At 44.9% G+C, this 20,776-nt stretch overlaps 1 protein-coding gene across 3 annotated transcripts in view; it reads right to left on the bottom strand.

The window, feature by feature from the left end:
• EFL1 (elongation factor like GTPase 1) overlaps nucleotides 1-20,776 on the bottom strand; it is a 312,225-nt gene that overhangs the window by 74,981 nt on the left and 216,468 nt on the right. For all 3 annotated transcript variants that reach the window (XM_075858080.1, XM_075858078.1, XM_075858081.1), the window contains exon 16: nucleotides 9,923-10,054. In XM_075858080.1, the coding sequence (XP_075714195.1) occupies nucleotides 9,923-10,054 (132 nt within the window). The remainder of the gene's footprint in view (nucleotides 1-9,922; nucleotides 10,055-20,776) is intronic.

Genomic DNA, 20,776 nt, shown 5'->3' with positions numbered 1-20,776 from the left:
ATAAAATGTGCTCAGAAGCAGACTCAGCCTTTCACAAAATATGATAATCACCTAAAACGTGAAAACCTGCAGACCGGGAATCCGTTATCTAGAACTATGAACAGAAACTGGGAGGAGAAAATATAATTTATCAGTTATTAAAGAAACCACAAACAAGATGACTGCATCAATAAACCAGTCACCATATACCGAAAACTTTTCTATGCTGTGCTCAAAACCCAACAACTTAAGAACCAAAAAAAAAACTAAAATACACATTGGGCAATAATGTCAAGTACTCAGACTAGAAGCTTAGCGTAATTTATGAATACGTTACTCAACTACACAACCATCGCATCACTAACTCTCAGGTCAGTAAATATCAAATTCATATAATGGATGGATATACAAGGCACAAAGCATGCAATTCATCAATATGTGACCCTTGTTAAATATCTATAAAAAAATTCATACAATAAATACAAGGTACCAAGTAAATAATTCATAAATAGATAACCAAATAACAAGCCAGTCAAATATATTGAGGGGGTATATTAGTCAGCCCTATAATGACTTAAAGGCCGCGATAGCAAATACGTTGGTACGTTCCTTGGCTACCAGATTGTTCACAATAATGAGGAATCTAATGAAGCAACATAGTCCAGTATGAAAATAAAGGTGTCGCAAATATTAGCATAATGTAGAAGCACAACATGGCAGTCACCAGGTGCCATAGGGATCACAGTACTATTCAAAATTGACCACTCATTAGGTCAATCCAGGTGTAAGAAAATGAATAAAACGCCCGGAAGGACAGTTTATACTGACACAACCATTGAATGTATCCAAAATTAGCGAGGACAAATACACAATATTAACGTTTACACTAGCAATAATACAGCTGTTGTGACTCAATGGCATAACTGCTGTAAATCAGACACGCCGTAGGTATTTACTCCGAACACAAGCATTTACCATCTGAGTTGCATGATAAGCATACATGCCTGATGTATGTTGACACCATTTTACCCAGCGAAAGTCTGGAAACCAAAATAGTCACAGCCCCAGCTTGTCATATAGGGACCATAGAGCGTCATACAATATGGAGTAACTCCCAGAACAATAGTACTGGCAAGTGGCAGTTGTATCCAAGCCAGTCTCTGATAGAAAACGGTCCTCTAAAGAGCCTTTCATAGCTGGTGTCCAGTCAGAATTCAAGGAAACTTAGTGCAGCAGATCAAAGACACACCATGTTTACTTCCCTTTAAAACTGGAAGACGACCAGCAGTGTCATCAGCTCAGAACGGTCAGAAACCAGTAGGACCCAGGTACACTGATCTATTGTTCAGAGAAGTCTGGCCAGAAGTGGTCTTCATGGAAGAATTGTGGCCAAAAAGCCATACGTGGAAACAAGGCCAAGCGTCTCAATTATGCATGAAAACTTAGGAACTGGGGTGCAGAAAAATGGTAGCAGGTGCTTTGGACTGATGAGTCAAGATTTGAAATATTTGGCTCTAACAAAAGGCAGTTTATTCGCCGAAGGGCTGGAGAACGGTACAATAATGTGTCTGCAGGCAAAAGTGAAGCATGGTGGAGGTTCCTTGCAAGTTTGGGGCTGCATGTCAGCAAATGGAGTTGGGGATTTGGTCAGGATTAAAGGGGTTATCCAGGGACCAAAAATTGCTTTGCATTCATATTTTTATGTAAAAAGTCGTCACTTACTAATATACTTTAAATAAAAATTCGGTACTAAATAGTGCCATTCAATCCCGGTGAACTGTTCCAGAAAGTCCTGGAGCTTTTCTGATATTGATGATTCGCTGACACGGCCCCACGTGACTGAGGGCTTGCTTCCTGTGCGGTTCGTGTCGACGTGTTATCAATGGCATGACCGCAAGGGGCTGTCACACTGCCTATTGCTGGAGTCCCCGAGCAGAGCATCAGCTAGCGCTTTCCTCGGGACTCCAGTACTGCTCCCAACATTTGGTCAGTGACTTCAGGGGTTTCCTATAGCTGGAGTTCCAGGGCAGAGCATCGGCTGATGCTCAGCCTGGGGACTCCAGCACTGCTGCCAACGTCACTGTCCATATATGGGCAGTGACGTCGGCAACAGTATTGGAGTCCCCGAGCAGAGCATCAGCTGATGCTTTGCCTGGGGACTCCTGTGCTGCTGCCGACATCACTGTCTGTATATGGACAGTGACGTTGGCAGCAGTGCTGGAGTCCCCAGGCAGAGCATCAGCTGATGCTTTGCTCGGGGACTCCAGCAATAGGAAACCCCTGAAGTCGCTGTCCATATTTGGTCAGTGACGTCGGCAGCAGCACCATAAGCAGAGCATCAGCTGAGGACTCCCGAACTGCTGCCGCCGTCACTGTCCATATATGGACAGTGACTTCAGGGGTTTCCTATCGCTGCAGTTCCAGAGCAGAACATCAGCTAATGCTCTGCCCGGGTACTCCAGCATTACTGCCAACGTCACTGTCACTATATGGACAGTGACGTCGGCAGCAGTACTGGAGTCCTCAGGCAGAGCATCAGCTGATGCTCTGCTCAGGGACTCCAGTACCGCTGCAGACATCACTTGTTCATATATGGTCAGTGACTTCAGGGGATTCCTATAGCTGGAGTTCCAGAGGAGAGCATCGGCTGATGCTGTGCCTGGGGACTCAAGCACTGCTGCCAACATCACTGTCCATACATGGGCAGGGACGTTAGCAGCAGTTTTGGAGTCCCCGAGCAGAGCATCAGCTGATGCTCTGCCTGGGGACTCCAGCACTGCTGCCAACGTCACTGAACTCCAGCTATAGGAAACCCCTGAAGTCACTGACCAAACGTCAGCAGCAGGAGTCCCGAGCAAAGCGCTAGCTGATGCTCTGCTCGGCGACTCCAGTAATAGGCAGTGTGACAGCCCCTTGAGATCATGCCATTGATAACACGCCGACACGAACAGCACAGGAAGCAAGCCCTCAGTCACGTGGGGCCGTGTCGGCGCATCATCAATATTAGAAAAGCTCCAGGACTTCCGGAAACAGTTCACCGGGATTAAACGGCACTATTTAGTACCAAATTTTTAATTAAAGTATATTAGTAAGAAACTTCTTTTTACATAAAAATATGAATGCAAAGCAATTTTTGGTCCCCGGATAACCCCTTTAATGGTGTCCACAATGCTGAGAAATACAGGCAGATACTTATCCATCAGTTTGTTGGCCGAATGGCTGGAGAGTGGTACAATAGTGAGTGTCTGCAGGCAGTAGTGAAGCATGGTGGAGGTTCCTTGCAAGTTTGGGGCTCCATTTCAGCAAATGGAGTGTGGGATTTTGTCAGGATTAATGGTGTTGTGTCCTCAATGCTGAAAAATACAGGCAGATACATATCAATCATGCAATACCATCAGGGAGGCGTCTGATTGGATCCAAATTTATTCTGCAGCAGGACAACGACCCCAAACATACAGCCAATGTCATTAAGAACTATCTTCAGCGTAAAGAAGAACAAGGAGCCCTATAAGTGAGGATATGGCCCCCACAGAGCCCTGATCTCAACATCATCGAGTCTATCTCGGATTACATGAAGAGACAGAAGGATTTGAGGAAGCCTACATCCACAGTAGATCTGTGGTTTGTTCTCCAAGATGTTTTGAACAACCTCTCTGCTGAGTTCCTTCAAAAACCTTGTGCAAGTGTACCTAGAAGAATTGATGCTATTTTGAGGGCAAAAGGGTGGTCACACCAAATATTGATTTGATTTAGATTTCTCTTCTGTTCATTCACTTTGCATTTTGTTAATTGATAAAAAAAAAGCAAAACAAAAAAAAAAACCTATCGACACTTCTATTTTTGAAATAATTTTTACTTTGCACTCCGTGCTGGAATTACGGACCGTACACATAGCTACGACTGTATACAGGAGGCCTAAAACTTTTGCATAGCACCGTACCTTCAGCATTAATTCCTCATGGTTTTAAAGATCTCTGCTTGCTGTTATTCAGCAGGAACATTAATTGTTAACTTCCAGTGGATACAATTCTGTCCATGGTCATGTGATGGACACCCAGGTTCTGGAATCATTAGTAGACATAGCTCTGATACACATGATGTAACTGTAACGATCTGTGCATCTGTGTGACCATAAAATAACCATGGACAGAATTTTAGCCACTGGAAGTAAACAATGAATGTTCCTACTGAATAACAACAAGCAGAGATCTTAAAAAACAGTGAGGAATAAATACAGAATTTCTATTGGAAAATTGTATAACTTAATTACATAAAAAATAACATTAAATTGCTAAAAAGTGGACAACCCCTTTAAATGGGTTTTCCAGACTAAAAAAAGATTGGGTATTTATTTCTGTTACTTATATATTGCCAACATATTCCGCAGCGCTGTACAGAGGTCCTCACTTACTGTCCCCATTGGGGCTCACAATCCAAATTCCCTATCGGTATGTTTTTGGGGTGTGGGAGGAAACCGGAGTACACAAAGGAAACCCACGCAAACACAGGGACAACATACAAAACTCCATGCAGATGCTGTCCTTTGGTTGGATTTGAACCCAGGACCCCAGCGATCTTTGTTAGCAGTCCTGAAGTGATGACGTGATTATCATTGGCCTCGGCGGGGGTGCAGTGGTCACATTTTTGGTAATCGGCCTATCATCACTGCAGTACAGCTAACAAAGGCCTTCAGGACCATCAGAGGGGCAGCGCTAGAGTGTCAGGGGATATACAAGGGGAGTAAAGTTTATTTTGTTATTTTCTCACATTCCCTGCCATTAGCCAATCATTTTTGGCCTCGAAAAACCCCTTTAAAAGGTCTCCCTTCCTTCTCAGTAGTGAAATCCAATTTAATTCCTTTGCATGCCTTGTATTTATTAGATGATTTTAGTATTTTTCATAAGTGTTACATATTGATGAATTGCATGCTTTGTGCCTTGTATATCCATCCATTATATGAATTTGATATTTACTGACCAGTGAGTTATTGATGCGATGGTTGTGTAGTTGAGTAACGTATGCACTGTATTTACACTTCTTTACACTATGGACTTTTTGTCTCTTTTTTAATATGGATTTGGAAATAAAATACTGTAAAATATTTTTATATAAATTATGCTAAGCTTCCAGTTTGAGTGCTTGACATTAAAGAGGCTCTGTCACCACATTATAAGTGCCCTATCTCCTACATAAGGAGATGGGCGCTGTAATGTAGGTGACAGTAATGCTTTTTATTTAAAAAAACGATCTATTTTCACAGCGTTAGGAGCGATTTTGGTTTATGCGAATGAGTTGCTTAATGCCCAAGTGGGTGTATTTTTTACTTTCGACCAAGTGGGCGTTGTACAGAGGAGTGTATGACGCTGACCAATCGGCATCATGCGCTACTCTCCATTCATTTACACAGCAGAAAATCGCGTTCTTACTAGAACATGATCTGCAGCCACATACATAGCGATTCTGCTTGATTAATGTTAATCAAGTGTCCTGATAATGAATACACATGAAATCCAGCCTGGACGTCATGTGTATTCAGAATCCTGACACTTCTGAATCTTTTCTGTGAGATTTCCAGCACGGGAAACGAAATCTCGTTTATCTCCGTAATCTTGAGAGATATCGTTTCCCGTGCTGGAAATCTCACAGAAAAGATTCAGAAGTGTCAGGATTCTGAATACACATGACGTCCAGGCTGGATTTCATGTGTATTCATTATCAGGACACTTGATTAACATTAATCAAGCAGAATCGCTGTGTATGTGGCTGCAGATCATGTTCTAGTAAGAACGCGATTCTGCTGCGTAAATGAATGGAGAGGAGTGCATGATGCTGATTGGTCAGCGTCATGCACTCCTCTGTACAACGCCCACTTGGTCGTAAGTAAAAATACGCCCACTTGGGCATCAAGAAAGCTCATTAGCATAAACCAAAATCGCTCCTAACTTTGTGAAAATAGATCGTTTTTTTAATTAAAAAGCACTGCTGTCACCTACATTACAGCGCCGGTCTCCTTATGTAGGAGACAGGGCACTTATAATGTGGTGACAGAGCCTCTTTAAGTTGTTGGGTTTTGAGCACAGCATAGAGAAGTTTTTGGTATATGGTGACTGGTTTATTGGCGCAGTCATCGGGTTTGTGGTTTCTTTAATAACTGATAAATTATATTTCCCCTTCCAGATTTTTTTCATAGTTCTAAATAACTTATTCCCGGTCTACAGGTTTCACTCTTTTTGTTTCTTTTCCATAATTTGTGAAAGGCTGAGTCTGCTACTGAGCACATTTTATGCCCTTTGTATCTGGGACTGAGGGTTAAACTATATAAATATACATGATGGTGAAGACATTTGGCCATTCTGTACCTGCAGGCATTGTGATATGTGATGAGCTGTGATTTCTACAGAGGGATGAAAGTGCTGGTAAGTGTGTGGACGCTTTTATCGGGTCGCTATATGAGCTGGCAGAAAACTCATTTGGTAATATATACAGTATTTATATAAAATTACCCTAAGACTCAAGGCTAAGTGCTAGACATTATTATAAAATGTGTATTTTTGTTTTTTTTAGTAATCAATTTTGTTTTAAATGGGCACGTTCTTGTACTTTCCAAAGTCACATATAGAATCCCACAAAGTTGTAGGTAACATTCGCCTCTACAAATAGAATCTGTTCCTGGGAGTTGCAGTTTGCAGATAAAATGCCCCAGTCGGAAAATACTGCCTCCATATTATAAGCATCTTCCACTATTTTAAATCCGTGTTAAATAAAAAAGGCTGTGTCATTAAAAAGTCACATGCGGTCATCCTTTTAAATAAGAGCATTCATAAGAAGCCCAATAAGAGCTAAACCCAAAGATTGTGTATACGGTTTCCTGCTCTCCACAAAAGGGGTTTTCTTAATACAGAAAGTTATAGCCTATCGCTAGGATAAGCCATTAATTTCTGATAAGTGGGGTCTGACTGCCAGTGCGCTCCCACTGATGCGGAGAACGAAGGCGCTGCAGTGCTGCGGCGATTCTAACGTTTTTCCCTGCATAGCAGCGCACCCAGCCGGAGGCTGTGCAGGGAGTTGCAGCACAGTCCCATTCATTACCCATTGTACCTAGACAGAATGTCTAAGCACATGTCCTTAATGAATTATGCCTTCTTATCAACTGCCTACGGGCACCGGAAGTTATGCAGTGGTCGGTGCCGGAAGCAGATTGCTCAGTTCAATGTATAGTGGCCGTGCTGGGTTACTGCAGTTCTGCTCCTATTCACCTTAATAGGCGCAGAGCTGCAGTACTGCAGCACGACCGCTATAATGTGGCCGGAGCCATCTGCTTCCGGCACAATCACTGCATAACTTCCAACGCCCAGAGGCAGACGAAACGTCTGATCGGTGCTATAACAAGAAAGCATAATTCATTAAGAACACGTGCTTAGAATAGCTGATAGGTGCGGGGTTCAGGTGTCAGACAACCACCGATCAAATACTGATGACCAATCCTGTGGATAGGTCATCAGTATGAAAAACCGCCTCATGCCGGACAACCCCTTTAATATTAGAGATCTGACTGTACATACCATTGTCCATCAAGAACATGCACTTTATAGATGTAGGTTACTTTATATGACTATAACCAGGAAATGAAGATTTGCATTGGGGTAACAGAGCAGTTGTCTCTGAAAAAGCTAACTACCAAAGAATATAGCTTTACTCTACTAGCTACATCAGAACGGAGTCTTTATACCATTGGCCAGGAAGTTGTCCTTACTATTCCCTGCAAAATACCTTTTTGGGAAAAAATATGCACATTATGGCATTGTAGATTATAGAGGCCAAAAGTTGCAGAGTAGAAATATATCTGATGATTTATTGCTTTGAGTGCGATCTCCTTTTTTCTCACCTTACTTCTAACAATTTATGTGACTTTATGGTAGATACTGTCAATGAATTATCGGTATTCTCAGAAAAGCAAACACTATTTACAGCTATGAGTAATGTTCTGTAACCATTGCCCTAAGAGCAGATTCATCCAAAGATGCTACTCCAGAAATTAACCAAAGATGCAAAGAACAGATAACCTGAACAGCAATAAGTAGGGCACTGACAACCAGGTAAGTTGTTACTGCAGCAATGGCAAACAAAGCCCGCTCATAGATGCTGAGTATGTGGCCGGCAAACAAGTCGTCATCAAACCTTGGCTACAATACAGAATCAATGAATACTTTACCTGCCCGTACTACAACCTTTTTTGAGGAAGGACTTGGAATAGTCATTTTGGGGTTCCACCATGATAATAAGGTAACACCGCCTTACTGAGTAAAGGGAACAAGAATGCTACAAGAATACGTCACCTTCCGCAGGGTTTGCCGTTGACCGGTTTATTCCTCTATATAAAAGACGTGTATATTTTACTTCCTTGAAATGTACCTTCAGATATATATTGGCTGTGGGCCTTTCTGTACTCATCTCCTATCGATATCAATAGGAGCTGTACACAAGCTTTTTATTGAGCTCAAAAGGGCATCAACACATAGGAGTCTCCAGGACGAGATCTAGTCCATTGAGATTTAGCACGAAGACTGGGCAAGTAGTCCTTGGAGCTCCATAGAAAAAGAATGGAATACTACCCCTTAATAAAAAATTCTATATAAAAATAAATAGCCCTACTTATTGCTGTCCAGGTTATCTGTTCTTTGCATCTTTGGTTAATTTATGGAGTAGCATCTTTGGATGAATCTGCTCTTAGGGCAATGGTTACAGAACATTAATCAGATGCTGTAAATAGTGTTTGCTTTTCTGAGAATACCGATAATTCATTGACCGTATCTATCATAAATTGTTATAAGGTGAGAAAAAAGGAGATCGCACTCAAAGCAATAAATCATCAGATATATTTCTACTCTCTGCAACTTTTGGCCTCTATAATCTGAAATACCATAATGTGAATTTTTAGCTCCAAAAAGGTCTTTTGCAGGGAATAGTAAGGACAACTTCCTGGCCAAAAAGAAAGTATTTTATGGGAGTGGAAGTTACGAATAGTCAAAGTATGGTAATGACCTTTATTTTACTTATAGATATATTGCCATTTTCTGTTTTGTTTTTTTTTTGGAAGTGACAACAGGAAGTGCAGCCATATTGTTTGTCACCTTTTAATTTCTTCTCAGATACTGATGATTAAATTGTAATTTTGTCAGTCTGTACCATCATTAAAAAAGTGACCAACACCTGCTGAGAAGCTAATACGTGACAACCAATATGGCTGCACTTACGATATGGCACTTTAGAAAAAAATACCTCACACATACACTTTATTCACTAATATATGGACATAACAGAGAAAAGGGAAGCACCGAGTTCTAAGGAAAGCTGCTACAGAATTGTTATTTCATGGGGAATACATGTATTTATTAAAACAGACATGTCATGAGAGCTTACAGCTCCTCCTTAAAGGGGTATTCCACCTTCTGACAACTCATGACCTATTCACCGGATAGGTCATCGGACCCACACCGTTAAGCCGCTCCGGTGGCCTGCGGGCACCGGATGTTATGGCACATAACGCTATGTACAGAGCCGGAAGCCGTTGGCTCCGTACATAGCGTAGCAGCCGTGCTGCAGTTCTGCTCCTATTCACTTGAATAGGAGCAGAGCTGCAGTACTGTAACTCGGCCTCTATTCCGTGGCCGGAGCCAATTGCTTCTGGCATGTACGTCCGGTGCACAAAAGCACTGGACCAGCTGACCTGTGCGGGGGTCCGGTTGTCCGGTGGATAGGTCATCAGTTGTCAGAAGGTGGAAAACCCCTTTAAGTTGTGGCAAAATAAATTAGCATTCTGTTCCTCGGTAAAAACACAATTTGTCAATCAAAGTCTTTTCTCATATGTGTTTCCTAAGAGAAGATCTTATTTGGTCATGCAGATATGGTGTTCTCTTGTGTTGTATACTGTACTCATACTCACTTGCATGTGTCGGTTCAACAGCTACTCGCAAAATTGGGGTTGCTTCAAAGTTAAGTGGAATAAATGGTGCACATGCTGGTGATGTAGACAGTGTAGCCGACTTCAGGACAAAGTCTTCCAAACCACTTATGCCTAAGTGCAAGGAAAAACCAAGACAATGATTAAAAATATGGGAATAAATGACTAGAATCAACCACATTTAAACAGTCCTTATTAGTAATACATTGGATTGCAAAATTAAAACATAGTAAAATGCATTTATCAGTTTCTGAATTTTTCATGTTATATGTATATTCAATATTTATATCTGTTCCTTTGTATACGTCACTGAATACACTTTAGAGACACCCATCTAGTAGCGCGCTGAACCTCCTTTGGCCTCCAGAACCACAGGAATTCCTCGTGGCATAGATTCCACACGTGTCTAATTTTCACACAAGGAAGGTCCGATTGCGAAAGTTCAGATGTCTCTAATAAAGTGGCCATTCAGCGTATATTTTGTGAATACTAAACATCTACAGTAGGTTGTCGGTCAACAATGTAACGTGAAGCTCTTGGGCTAGAATGGAAAAACTCTAAAAGGGTACCACTTATCATACTAGTGTTTTCTCATGTGGGGGTTTTGGGGCCGCCTCAGGCACCAGATCCTGGGTACAACTGCTACCTCTGCCCCTAGTTACAGGAATATATAACAAGTAATAAGGAAAATCACTGACTGGAAACAATGATGTGGTTGTACTATGTAAACTACATAAACATTATCCTTACTGACATACAGTAAATGATGTGATACTAACCCACATATGAGAATTTATACACACATTATATATATATATATATATATATATATTACATATATATATATATTTATATTGACAGGTTTATCTCACTGTGTGGGGAAGTCTATGCCTATTATGTTGCGGATTCTACCCTTTGTGATGCAAAGGGGTGAAATCCACGATATTTTCAGCACAATCCTTGGTGGAAAAAGTCTACTGCATCTATATGTGATCTTATAGCCCAGAGCTGTGTTCACAATTCTGCAGGATTCAGAGCTGAAATCCAGCCTTTCTTGCTGACTGCACAGAGCTTGCTTTGACGATTTGCATTCTGGGAAGTATAGTCTTTACATTGGACATAGTGGAGTCATTTGATGTAGGAAAAACTCATTGTCCTACTAACTGTCCCATTATAGGAGCTCTGCTAAGCTGTTAGGAAAACCCATAGAATTGTGACTGCAGCTCGGACCAAGAAACGCACAATGAGTACAAGGCAAAGATTTAAACTATATACAAAGATATTCAACTTTTCCTGTCTGTATATATCTGTAATATGGTGTTAAAAGGTGAATGAATGTATGCTTTATAGACTCAGTTTGGGGAAACATTTTAAAAATCTGAATGTTTATTATACAAGTATAGTAAAATGAGGACAGCTTACAAAAATCTAGATTTCCTTTAATTTACCCATCATGCTATGCAGGATATTCAATGTGCAAGAGTGCGACTTACTGATCAGATTCTAAGTCTAGAATTTAACAGAAATCTCTAAGCTGTAACTAGCACAATGAGAAATGCGTTGTTTATTTACGCTCTTCAGCAGAAGCTCCCTCAGGAGGTCATACGGTATATTACATTGCTCCGGCGCTCATGAGTCACACTTCGCAGACCATTACAGTGCCAATGACTGGTAAAGGATGAACATTCTTAGACGTACACTGGACATTGCTGGGCAATACTATGGCCAGGGCCGCCATCAGGGGGGTATTAGGGGTACTGGCATGAGGGGCCCGGCCAAACCTAATTGAAAGGGGGGCCCGGCAACTGCCGCGACATTCTTTTGGTAGGAAAAAACGGGCCCCTGCAATGGGGCCTGTTTTTTTCACCAAAAGAATGTCGTGAGCTGCTGCTGCTGCGGGCCCCCTCCCCTCGTCATGGGGGGACGTCAAACAGTCCGCCCGCGCACCCGATCGCGCGCACAAGGAAGCTCCCGCGCGTGCGCACTCGCGAGCGCGCACCCACGAACGCCCGCACTCGAGACCGCCCGCGCGCGCGCCCGCGACGGCCCGCGCGCGCACCTGCGACCCCCCGCGCGCGCACCTGCGCCCCCCCGCGATCGCCCGCGCGGCGCACGCATGGAAACACATGGACAAAACTTACCTGGAGCCTGGCTGGAGGTGAAGGACTGGACGTCTGGACCGAAGACCTCGCCTGGAAGACATCGCCGGAAGAGAACTGGAGAGGGAGCAGCTCTTCTGACACAGTGAGTAAATTATCTCAAAGTGCTGATCATGTATGGCCCTGTTCACACAGTATTTTGCAGGCAAAAAAAAATCTGCCTCAAAATTCCTTAAAGAATTTTGAGGCAGATTTTGACCTGCCCACACTATCTTGCCGCGTTTTTTTGCTGCGTTTTTTGCCCGCGGCGATTGAGGACAGCAGACAAAAAACGCAGCGAAAAATGCATTTTCTGCCCCCCATTGATTTCGATGGGAGGTCAGAGGCGGAAACGCGGCAAGAAAGGACGTGCTGCTTTTTCTTTTTTCCGCGACTGGCTCCCATTGATTTCAGATTAAATCAATGGGAGGCGGTTTTGGAAGTTGTTTGGTGCTGATTCTGACGCAGCGTCCGAGTCAATATCAAGGCCCAAAAACTCTGTGAACTGGGCCTTATTGTTAGGGCTTATTCAGACAAACGTGTAATACATCCGTGCAACGCGCGTGATTTTCACGCGCCTCGCACGGACCTGTGTTAGTCTATGGGGCCGTGCAGACTGTCCGTGAGTTTCATGCAGCGTGTGTCCGTGTGTCCGCTGCGTAAAACTCACGACATGTCTTATATTTGTGCGTGGTTGGCGCATCACGCACCCATTGAAGTCAATGGGTGCGTGAAAATCACGCCCAGCACTTCCGCAGCCGTATAAACTATGAATGAAAACAGAAAAGCACAACGTGCTACAAACATACAAACAGAGTGTCATAATGATGGCGGCTGCGCGAAAATCACGCAGCCACGCATCATACGCTGCTGACACACGGAGCTGTTATGGACCTTTTGCATGCGCAAAATGCCACGTTTTTTGCGCGTGCAAAAAGCACACGCTCGTGTAAATCCGGCCTTAGGGTAGGAACACACTAGGCATGAACACTGCGGATTTTATGCAACACATTTTATTGTGGAAAATCCGCAGCGTATTACAGTCGCAGCAGAGTGGATGAGATTTGAACAAATCTCATTCACACGCTGCAAAAATAATGGACCTGCAGTGTGGCTTTTGGCTTTTTAAGCCGCAGCGTGTCAATTTATGCTGTGGAATCGCTGCTCCTCTGTTGCGGAAATGCTGCGGTTCTGCCGCAAAAATCACAAAAGAGAAAAAAAAAAGGTACTTTTTTAAATTGATAAAGTTTAGACTTGCCCCGGCCGTAGTCCTGGTGACGCGATCCTCTATTCTTAGCGCAGCCCGGCCTCCTGTCATGACGTTTCATCCCATGTGACTGCTGCAGCGGTCACATGGTCTACAGCGTCATCCCAGGAGGCGGGGCTACGTTCAGAAGAGAGAGATGCGTCACTTAAACTACGGCCGGGGCAAGTCTAAACTTTTTTTTCCCTGCAGGATTCCCGCAGCGGACAAGCCTCACGAAACCTGCGCCACTATTTGGTGCGGTTTTGCTGGCAGAATTCCCTGCGGCTACCGGGGCGGATAAGCTGTGTAGTTTTACTCAGCATATCCGCCTAGTGTGTCCCTTATGATGTCGCTCCTGGAGCTGCTGCCGCTCTCTAAATAGGCAGTTGGTCCAGTAGAATTTGGAATTATTTTTTTTTTGTGAACCAGCTTAAAAAAATACAAAACTTTTGTGTTAGGGCCTGTTCACATCACCGTTCGCTTCCGTTCCGGGGTTCCGTCTGAGGTTTCTGTCGGGTGAACCCCGCAACGGAAAGTGAAAGTGACAGCACAGCTTCCGTTTCAGTCACCATTGATCTCAATGGTGACGGAAACATCGCTAATGGTTTCCGTTCGTCACCATTCCGGCTGGTTTTCGGACGGAATCAATATCGCAGTCGACTGCGCTAATGGTGACGGAAACGGAAGCTGTGCTGTCACTTTCACTTTCCGTTGCGGGGTTCACCCGACAGAAACCTCAGACGGAACCCCGGAACGGAAGCGAACGGTGATGTGAACAGGCCCTAACACAAAAGTTTTGTATTTTTTTAAGCTGGTTCCCAAAAAAAATAATTCCAAATTCTACTGGACCAACTGCCTATTTAGAGAGCGGCAGCAGCTCCAGGAGCGACATCATAAGGGACACACTAGGCGGATATGCTGAGTAAAACTACACAGCTTATCCGCCCCGGTAGCCGCAGGGAATTCTGCCAGCAAAACCGCACCAAATAGTGGTGCAGGTTTCGTGAGGCTTGTCCGCTGCGGGAATCCTGCAGGGAAAAAAAAGTTTAGACTTGCCCCGGCCGTAGTTTAGGGCGACGCGTCTCTCTCTTCTGAACGTAGCCCCGCCTCCTGGGATGACGCTGTAGACCATGTGACCGCAGCAGCAGTCACATGGTATGAAACGTCATGACAGGAGGCCGAGCTGCGCTAAGAATAGAGGATCGCGTCACCAGGACTACGGCCGGGGCAAGTCTAGACTTTTTTATAAATTTAAAAAAGTGCCTTTTTTTTTTTCTCATTTGTGATTTTTGCGGCTGAACCGCAGCATTTCCGCAACAGAGGAGCAGCGATTCCACAGAATACATTGACACGCTGCGGCTTAAAAAGCCAAAAGCAACACTGCAGGTCCATTATTTTTGCAGCGTGTGGATGAGATTTGTTCTAATCTCAGCCACTCTGCTGCGACTGTAATACGCTGCGGATTGTCTACAATAAAATGTGTTGCATAAAATCCGCAGTGTTCATGCCTAGTGTGTTCCTACCCTAAGGCCGGATTTACACGAGCGTGTGCTTTTTGCGCGCGCAAAAACGTGGCATTTTGCGCATGCAAAAGGTCCATAACAGCTCGGTGTGGCAGCAGCGTATGATGCGTGATTTCCGCGCAGCCGCCATCATTATGACACTCTGTTTGTATGCTTGTAGCACGTGGTGCTTTTCTGTTTTCATTCATAGTTCATACGGCTGCGGAAGTGCTGGGCGTGATTTTCACGCACCCATTGACTTCAATGGGTGCGTGATGCGCGAACAATGCACAAATATCGGACATGTCGTCAGTTTTACGCAGCGGACACACGCTGCGTGAAAATCACTGACAGTCTGCACAACCCCATAGAGTAACACAGGTCCGTGCGAGGCGCGTGAAAATCATGCACGTTGCACGGACGTATTACACGTTCGTCTGAATAAGCCCTAACAATAAGGCCCAGTTCACAGAGTTTTTGGGCCTTGATATTGACTCGGACGCTGCGTCAGAATCAGCACCAAACAACTTCCAAAACCGCCTCCCATTGATTTCATCTGAAATCAATGGGAGCCAGTCGCGGAAAAAAGAAAAAGCAGCACGTCCTTTCTTGCCGCGGTTCCGCTTCTGACCTCCCATCGAAATCAATGGGAGGCAGAAAATGCATTTTTCGCTGCGTTTTCTGTCTGCTGTCCTCAATCGCCGCGGGCAACAAACGCGGCAAGATAGTGTGGGCAGGTCAAAATCTGCCTCAAAATTCGGTGCACGGTTCCAGGCGGTCGCCGGTGCGCATGCGCGGGAGTTTGCGGGTGCGCGCGATCGGTCGCACGGGCGGCGGTGTTTGACGGCCCCCATGCCACCCAGGGCCGATATCAGGGGGGGTATTAGGGGTACTGATGTGAGAGGCCCGGCCAAACCTAATTGAAAGGGGGGCCCGCAGCTCATGACATTCTTTTGGTGAAAAAAACGGGCCCCATTGCAGGGGCCTGTTTTTTTTCTACCAAAGGCAAGTCGCGGCAGTTTGCCGGGCCCCCCTTTCAATTAGGTTTGGCCAGGCCTCTCACATCAGTACCCCTAATACCCCCCTGATGGCGGCCCTGGGTACCATGATATAGTGCTGGACGGAACACCGTTAACAGACGGTGCCACGGTAGGGGGGCCCAGAAAATTTTGCTGTATGGGGCCCTGAAATTCCTGATGGCGGCCCTGACTATGGCACATGCGGTTCATGGATTCTCATCCTAATAAACATGATATTAAACAACATTTTTTTATAACATCTAATTATCTAGTTAACCCGCATAAAGGTGGAATCTCATGAGATAAGAGGAAAGATACCTTTATTAACTTAATTTAGAATAAAATGTAAAAATGAATTCTAGAAGCATCGCCTAATAAAGCATAAATAAACGAATGTTCGTTCTAAACAATGTCCCAGTATCAAAATATGACAACATTATAGACAGCAAAAGCAACAGCGTCAAAAAGATAAATCAATTTTAAATCTGCCGGCGACCCACTATGTGGAACACATCCATTCATATTCAGATATAGTAAAAACTAGACAAAAGAAAAATTGTAATGGTATTACTTGACCCTCAACGCTCTATATAGGACCACACAATTCAAGGAACGACAAATCTACAAAAAAAGCGTCATGCCCTTTCTTTAGGTGTTTCCGTCTGTGACCTCCCATTGATATCAGTGGAAGGCAGAGAAAGCAGTTTTCGCAGCGTTTTATTGCAATGGCTGCGGCTGAAAAACGGTGAGAAAACATGGCAAGTTTTCTGCCGGCAGGTCAGATTATTCCGCTTGCAAAAAACTCTGTGTGAACATACCCTTAGACTGCAAGTAGAAATACAGATAAAGGCACCAGCTGCCACACTGCTCTATGAAACTTATCTGTGCGCACTCCCAAGCCCTACATCTGACACTGGATTTCTGGGACATGTAGTATGAAAAGCAGGAATGCTGTAATGTGACTGCATGCGCAAGGCCCGCCCACAAAGAAGAGATTTGGCGCTATTAGGCAGTGAAGCTCTGGGGAATTGACAAAGCATAGTAAATTTAGCAAATATGCTGTTAGGGATCTGCCAGGTACTTCATCTAGCTATACTCCTGGGATTAATCAATCCACACCTGAGGCCAGACCTGCTCGACTGACACCATCTCCCACCAACCAGGGTGGCAGGCTCAGGAGTGGGAGAGCCTATCGCGGCCTGGTCTCTCGGAGTTAGCTCCGCCCCCTGCCCTTTATTACCTGCCCTGTGCTCTCCCTCAGTGCTTGTAATTCTTTTGGATTCCTGGCCCCACTGCTGCTTGCTCCAGCCTGCTTCTGCCGTGCTTCTGCCTTGCTGCAGTTCTGCTTGACCTGCTTGCTTGCCCTGGCTTGCTTCTGTCTCCGTGCCTGCTCGGGTGTACTCACTTCGTCCTGGTCCTGACTGTTCGTTCGCCGCCCCGTTTCCTCGTGGCGTTCCGTGGCTACTGCCCCTTCCCTTGCGTGGTCCCCGTTTGTCTTCCTGTGCACTTAGCCAGCGTAGGGACCGCCGCCCAGTTGTACCTCGTCGCCTAGGGCGGGTCGTTGCAAGTAGGCAGCGACAGGGCGGTGGGTAGATTAGGGCTCACTTTCCCTTCACCTCCTTCCTGCCATTACATAATTACAAGCCCTTACCTAGTCTACCATTTCTCCTACGCTGACGCTATCATGGACCCCCTTGAGACCCTGACCCAGCAGATGCAGGGCCTCTCCCTACAGGTCCAGGCCCTGGCCCAAAGGGTCAATCAGGGTGACGCTGCTTTAGTAGTACCCCTCACCTCACCTCTAGAACCCGACCTCAAGTTACCTGACCGGTTTTCAGGGGACCGTAAGACGTTTCTCTCCTTCCGGGAGAGTTGCAGACTGTATTTCCGCCTAAAGCCCCACTCCTCAGGTTCCGAGAACCAGCGGGTGGGTATCATCATATCCCGACTCCAGGAAGGGCCCCAAGAGTGGGCCTTCTCCTTGGCTCCTGACGCCCCTGAACTTTCCTCTGTTGATCGTTTTTTCTCTGCCCTCGGACTCATTTACGACGAGACTGACAGGACTGCTTTAGCCGAGAGTCAGCTGGTGACCTTACGTCAGGGTAGGAGACCGGTTGAGGAATACTGTTCTGATTTTAGGAAGTGGTGCGTAGCTTCTCAGTGGAACGATCCGGCCCTAAGGTGCCAGTTTAGGTTAGGATTATCTGACGCCCTGAAGGATCTGCTGGTTAGCTACCCCTCGCCTGACTCCCTTGACCAGATTATGGCCCTAGCAGTACGACTTGACCGACGTCTCAGGGAACGTCAGCTAGAACGCTTCAGTGTGCTCCCCTCTGACTTTTCTGCGATTCCCCCCGAGGTTCCGTCTCCTCGCCCCTCCACGGAGGACTCGGAGGTACCTATGCAACTCGGGGCCTCCATGTCCCCTCGACAACGTAGGGAGTTTCGCAGAATGAATGGTCTCTGCTTCTACTGTGGGGACGACAAGCATCTACTGAACACCTGTCCCAGGCGCAAGAATAAGAAGCCGGAAAACTTCCGCGCCTAAGTGATCATCGGGGAGGTCACTTGGGCGCACAGGTATTTCCCGTTAATGTGAAACGCAATAAAATTTTGCTTCCCTTTCAGGTCTCGTTTGCTGGCCGGTCTGCCACGGGCAGTGCTTTCGTGGATTCTGGCTCATCTGCTAATATCATGTCTGTGGATTTTGCTATGTCTCTAAAGATGCCTTGTATTGATTTACCTTATCCCATCCCTGTAGTAGGAATCGACTCAACCCCCCTTGCTAATGGTTATTTTACTCAGCATACTCCTGTTTTTGAACTCCTGGTTGGCTCCATGCATTTGGAGCAGTGCTCTGTACTGGTGATGCAGGGATTATCGTCTGATCTGGTATTAGGTCTTCCCTGGTTGCAGTTGCATAATCCCACATTTGATTGGAATACTGGGGATCTCACCAAATGGGGTAATGAATGTCTTATGTCATGTCTTTCTGTTAACTCTATTTCTCCCCGGGAGGAGGTAAACACGATTCCTGAGTTTGTTCAGGACTTCGCCGATGTGTTTTCTAAGGAGGCCTCCGAGGTGTTGCCCCCCCATAGAGATTACGATTGCGCTATCGATTTGGTGCCTGGTGCCAAGCTTCCTAAGGGTAGGATATTTAATCTTTCATGTCCTGAACGTGAAGCGATGAGGGTGTATATCCAAGAATGCCTGGCCAAGGGTTTCATTCGCCCCTCGACTTCTCCTGTAGGTGCTGGCTTCTTCTTCGTGGGGAAGAAGGATGGTGGTCTTAGGCCGTGCATTGATTATCGTAACCTGAATAAGGTCACCGTAAGGAACCAGTACCCACTTCCTTTGATTCCGGATCTTTTTTTTTTTTATCAAATCTGTTTTTATTGATTAATAACAGGTACAAGGTACAGCAACTCCAAAATACAAAAGTACACAAATAGATAGAAACACATGTCATTTCCGTACTGCAGTACTAGGTGGGGTAGCCTTAAACATGAGAGCCATTTTTGCATTCAATGATTGTACTAAGTTGTAATACGATTTTACTGAATTTGAATAACTCTGCGGTCTCAGACATTTGGTTTGATAACATAATACCAATTCATTCTTGGTAAACATCTGTTACCCCAACTCTTACATTTCACTATTCCGCCCTCTTTAATGAACAGTGCCCCTTTGGAGAACCTGTACCCACCAAAACAGGGTCAAACTGATAATAATACAAAAACTTGGCTCTAGGAGCCGGGTAAATCAAGAAACAGGGGATGGTAAGATGATAGAAGAGCAGGAAGAAAAGAAAGGAGTGAGGGGGGGGGGAGGGGATACCTCTTAAGTTAAGTCAATGAATTGGCGTTAACAGCTCTGCATGATACTTCAAGTTACTGTGAAGCTCTAAGTAAGTCATCCCGGTGTTGTGTCCAGGGAGCCCATATCTTTATAAACGAGTCGTATGTGCCTTCACCTCTATTGGTCAATTCTTCTAACCGATAAATTTGATTCACCTTATCAATCCACTGGTTCATTGTGGGAGGTTCAATTTGCAGCCAGTGTAAAGGTATTAATGTTTTTGCCGCAGCCAGCAAGTGAGTGAATAAGTTTTTCTTAGATAGAACTATATCTGCTGAAGGGAGTGCCAGAACAATAAGCGCTACATTCAACTTAACCTGTGTGTTGCATACTGTGTTGGCAGCTACCTCAATTTGTTTCCAGAACTTTGTTATCAGTGAGCAATGCCACCAAATGTGCGAGTAAGATCCTTGCTGAGATTTGCATCTCCAACAGATATCCGAATCTGCCAAACCCATTTTATAGAGAGCTACTGGTGTTTTATACCATCTAGTAAGCAACTTATAATGATTTTCTTGTATTTTTACGCACCTTGAAAATCCATGAGAATGAGCTAGGATGAAACTTCTCTCCCGTTCTGACAGCTGCAGTCCAAGCTCCATCTCCCACGAAGAGACAAAGGATGGCAGATCCGCCACATCGGGTGTTAACAAATGGGCATAGATACTCGAAAGTTTATGTTTCTTCATCTTATGTGTAGCTAGGCATTTTTCAAACCAGGTAAGTTCTCTCTTTGCCTTGTGTGTTACTAAAAATTTTGAGCAAGTTACTTGTATATTATGCAGTTGGAGAAAGTTAAGCTTTCGGGCCGAGGACGACATCAGAGACTGGAGCTCCCCTGCCGTTGGAATCTGATTCTCCGGCATCAGCTCCGCAATCTGCACTCCGGAAAAGTGTGCCCATATATCTGACCTATAATGCACTGGGGTGGAAAGTAGTTTTGGCAATGCTACCGCTGGTGTCATAGGTGACGGTTGAGAGACCCCTTTATCCGTTAAACCATATCTTGCCCAGACTTCTAACGTCCCCTTTAATAAAGGGTTCGACAATGACCTAAGGTCTTGATGTGT

The sequence above is a fragment of the Rhinoderma darwinii genome, chromosome 3 (genome assembly GCF_050947455.1).
Source record: "Rhinoderma darwinii isolate aRhiDar2 chromosome 3, aRhiDar2.hap1, whole genome shotgun sequence".
NCBI lineage: Eukaryota > Metazoa > Chordata > Amphibia > Anura > Rhinodermatidae > Rhinoderma > Rhinoderma darwinii.
Note: the sequence above shows the minus strand (reverse complement) of the source record. Positions and strands in the feature narration are given on the sequence as shown.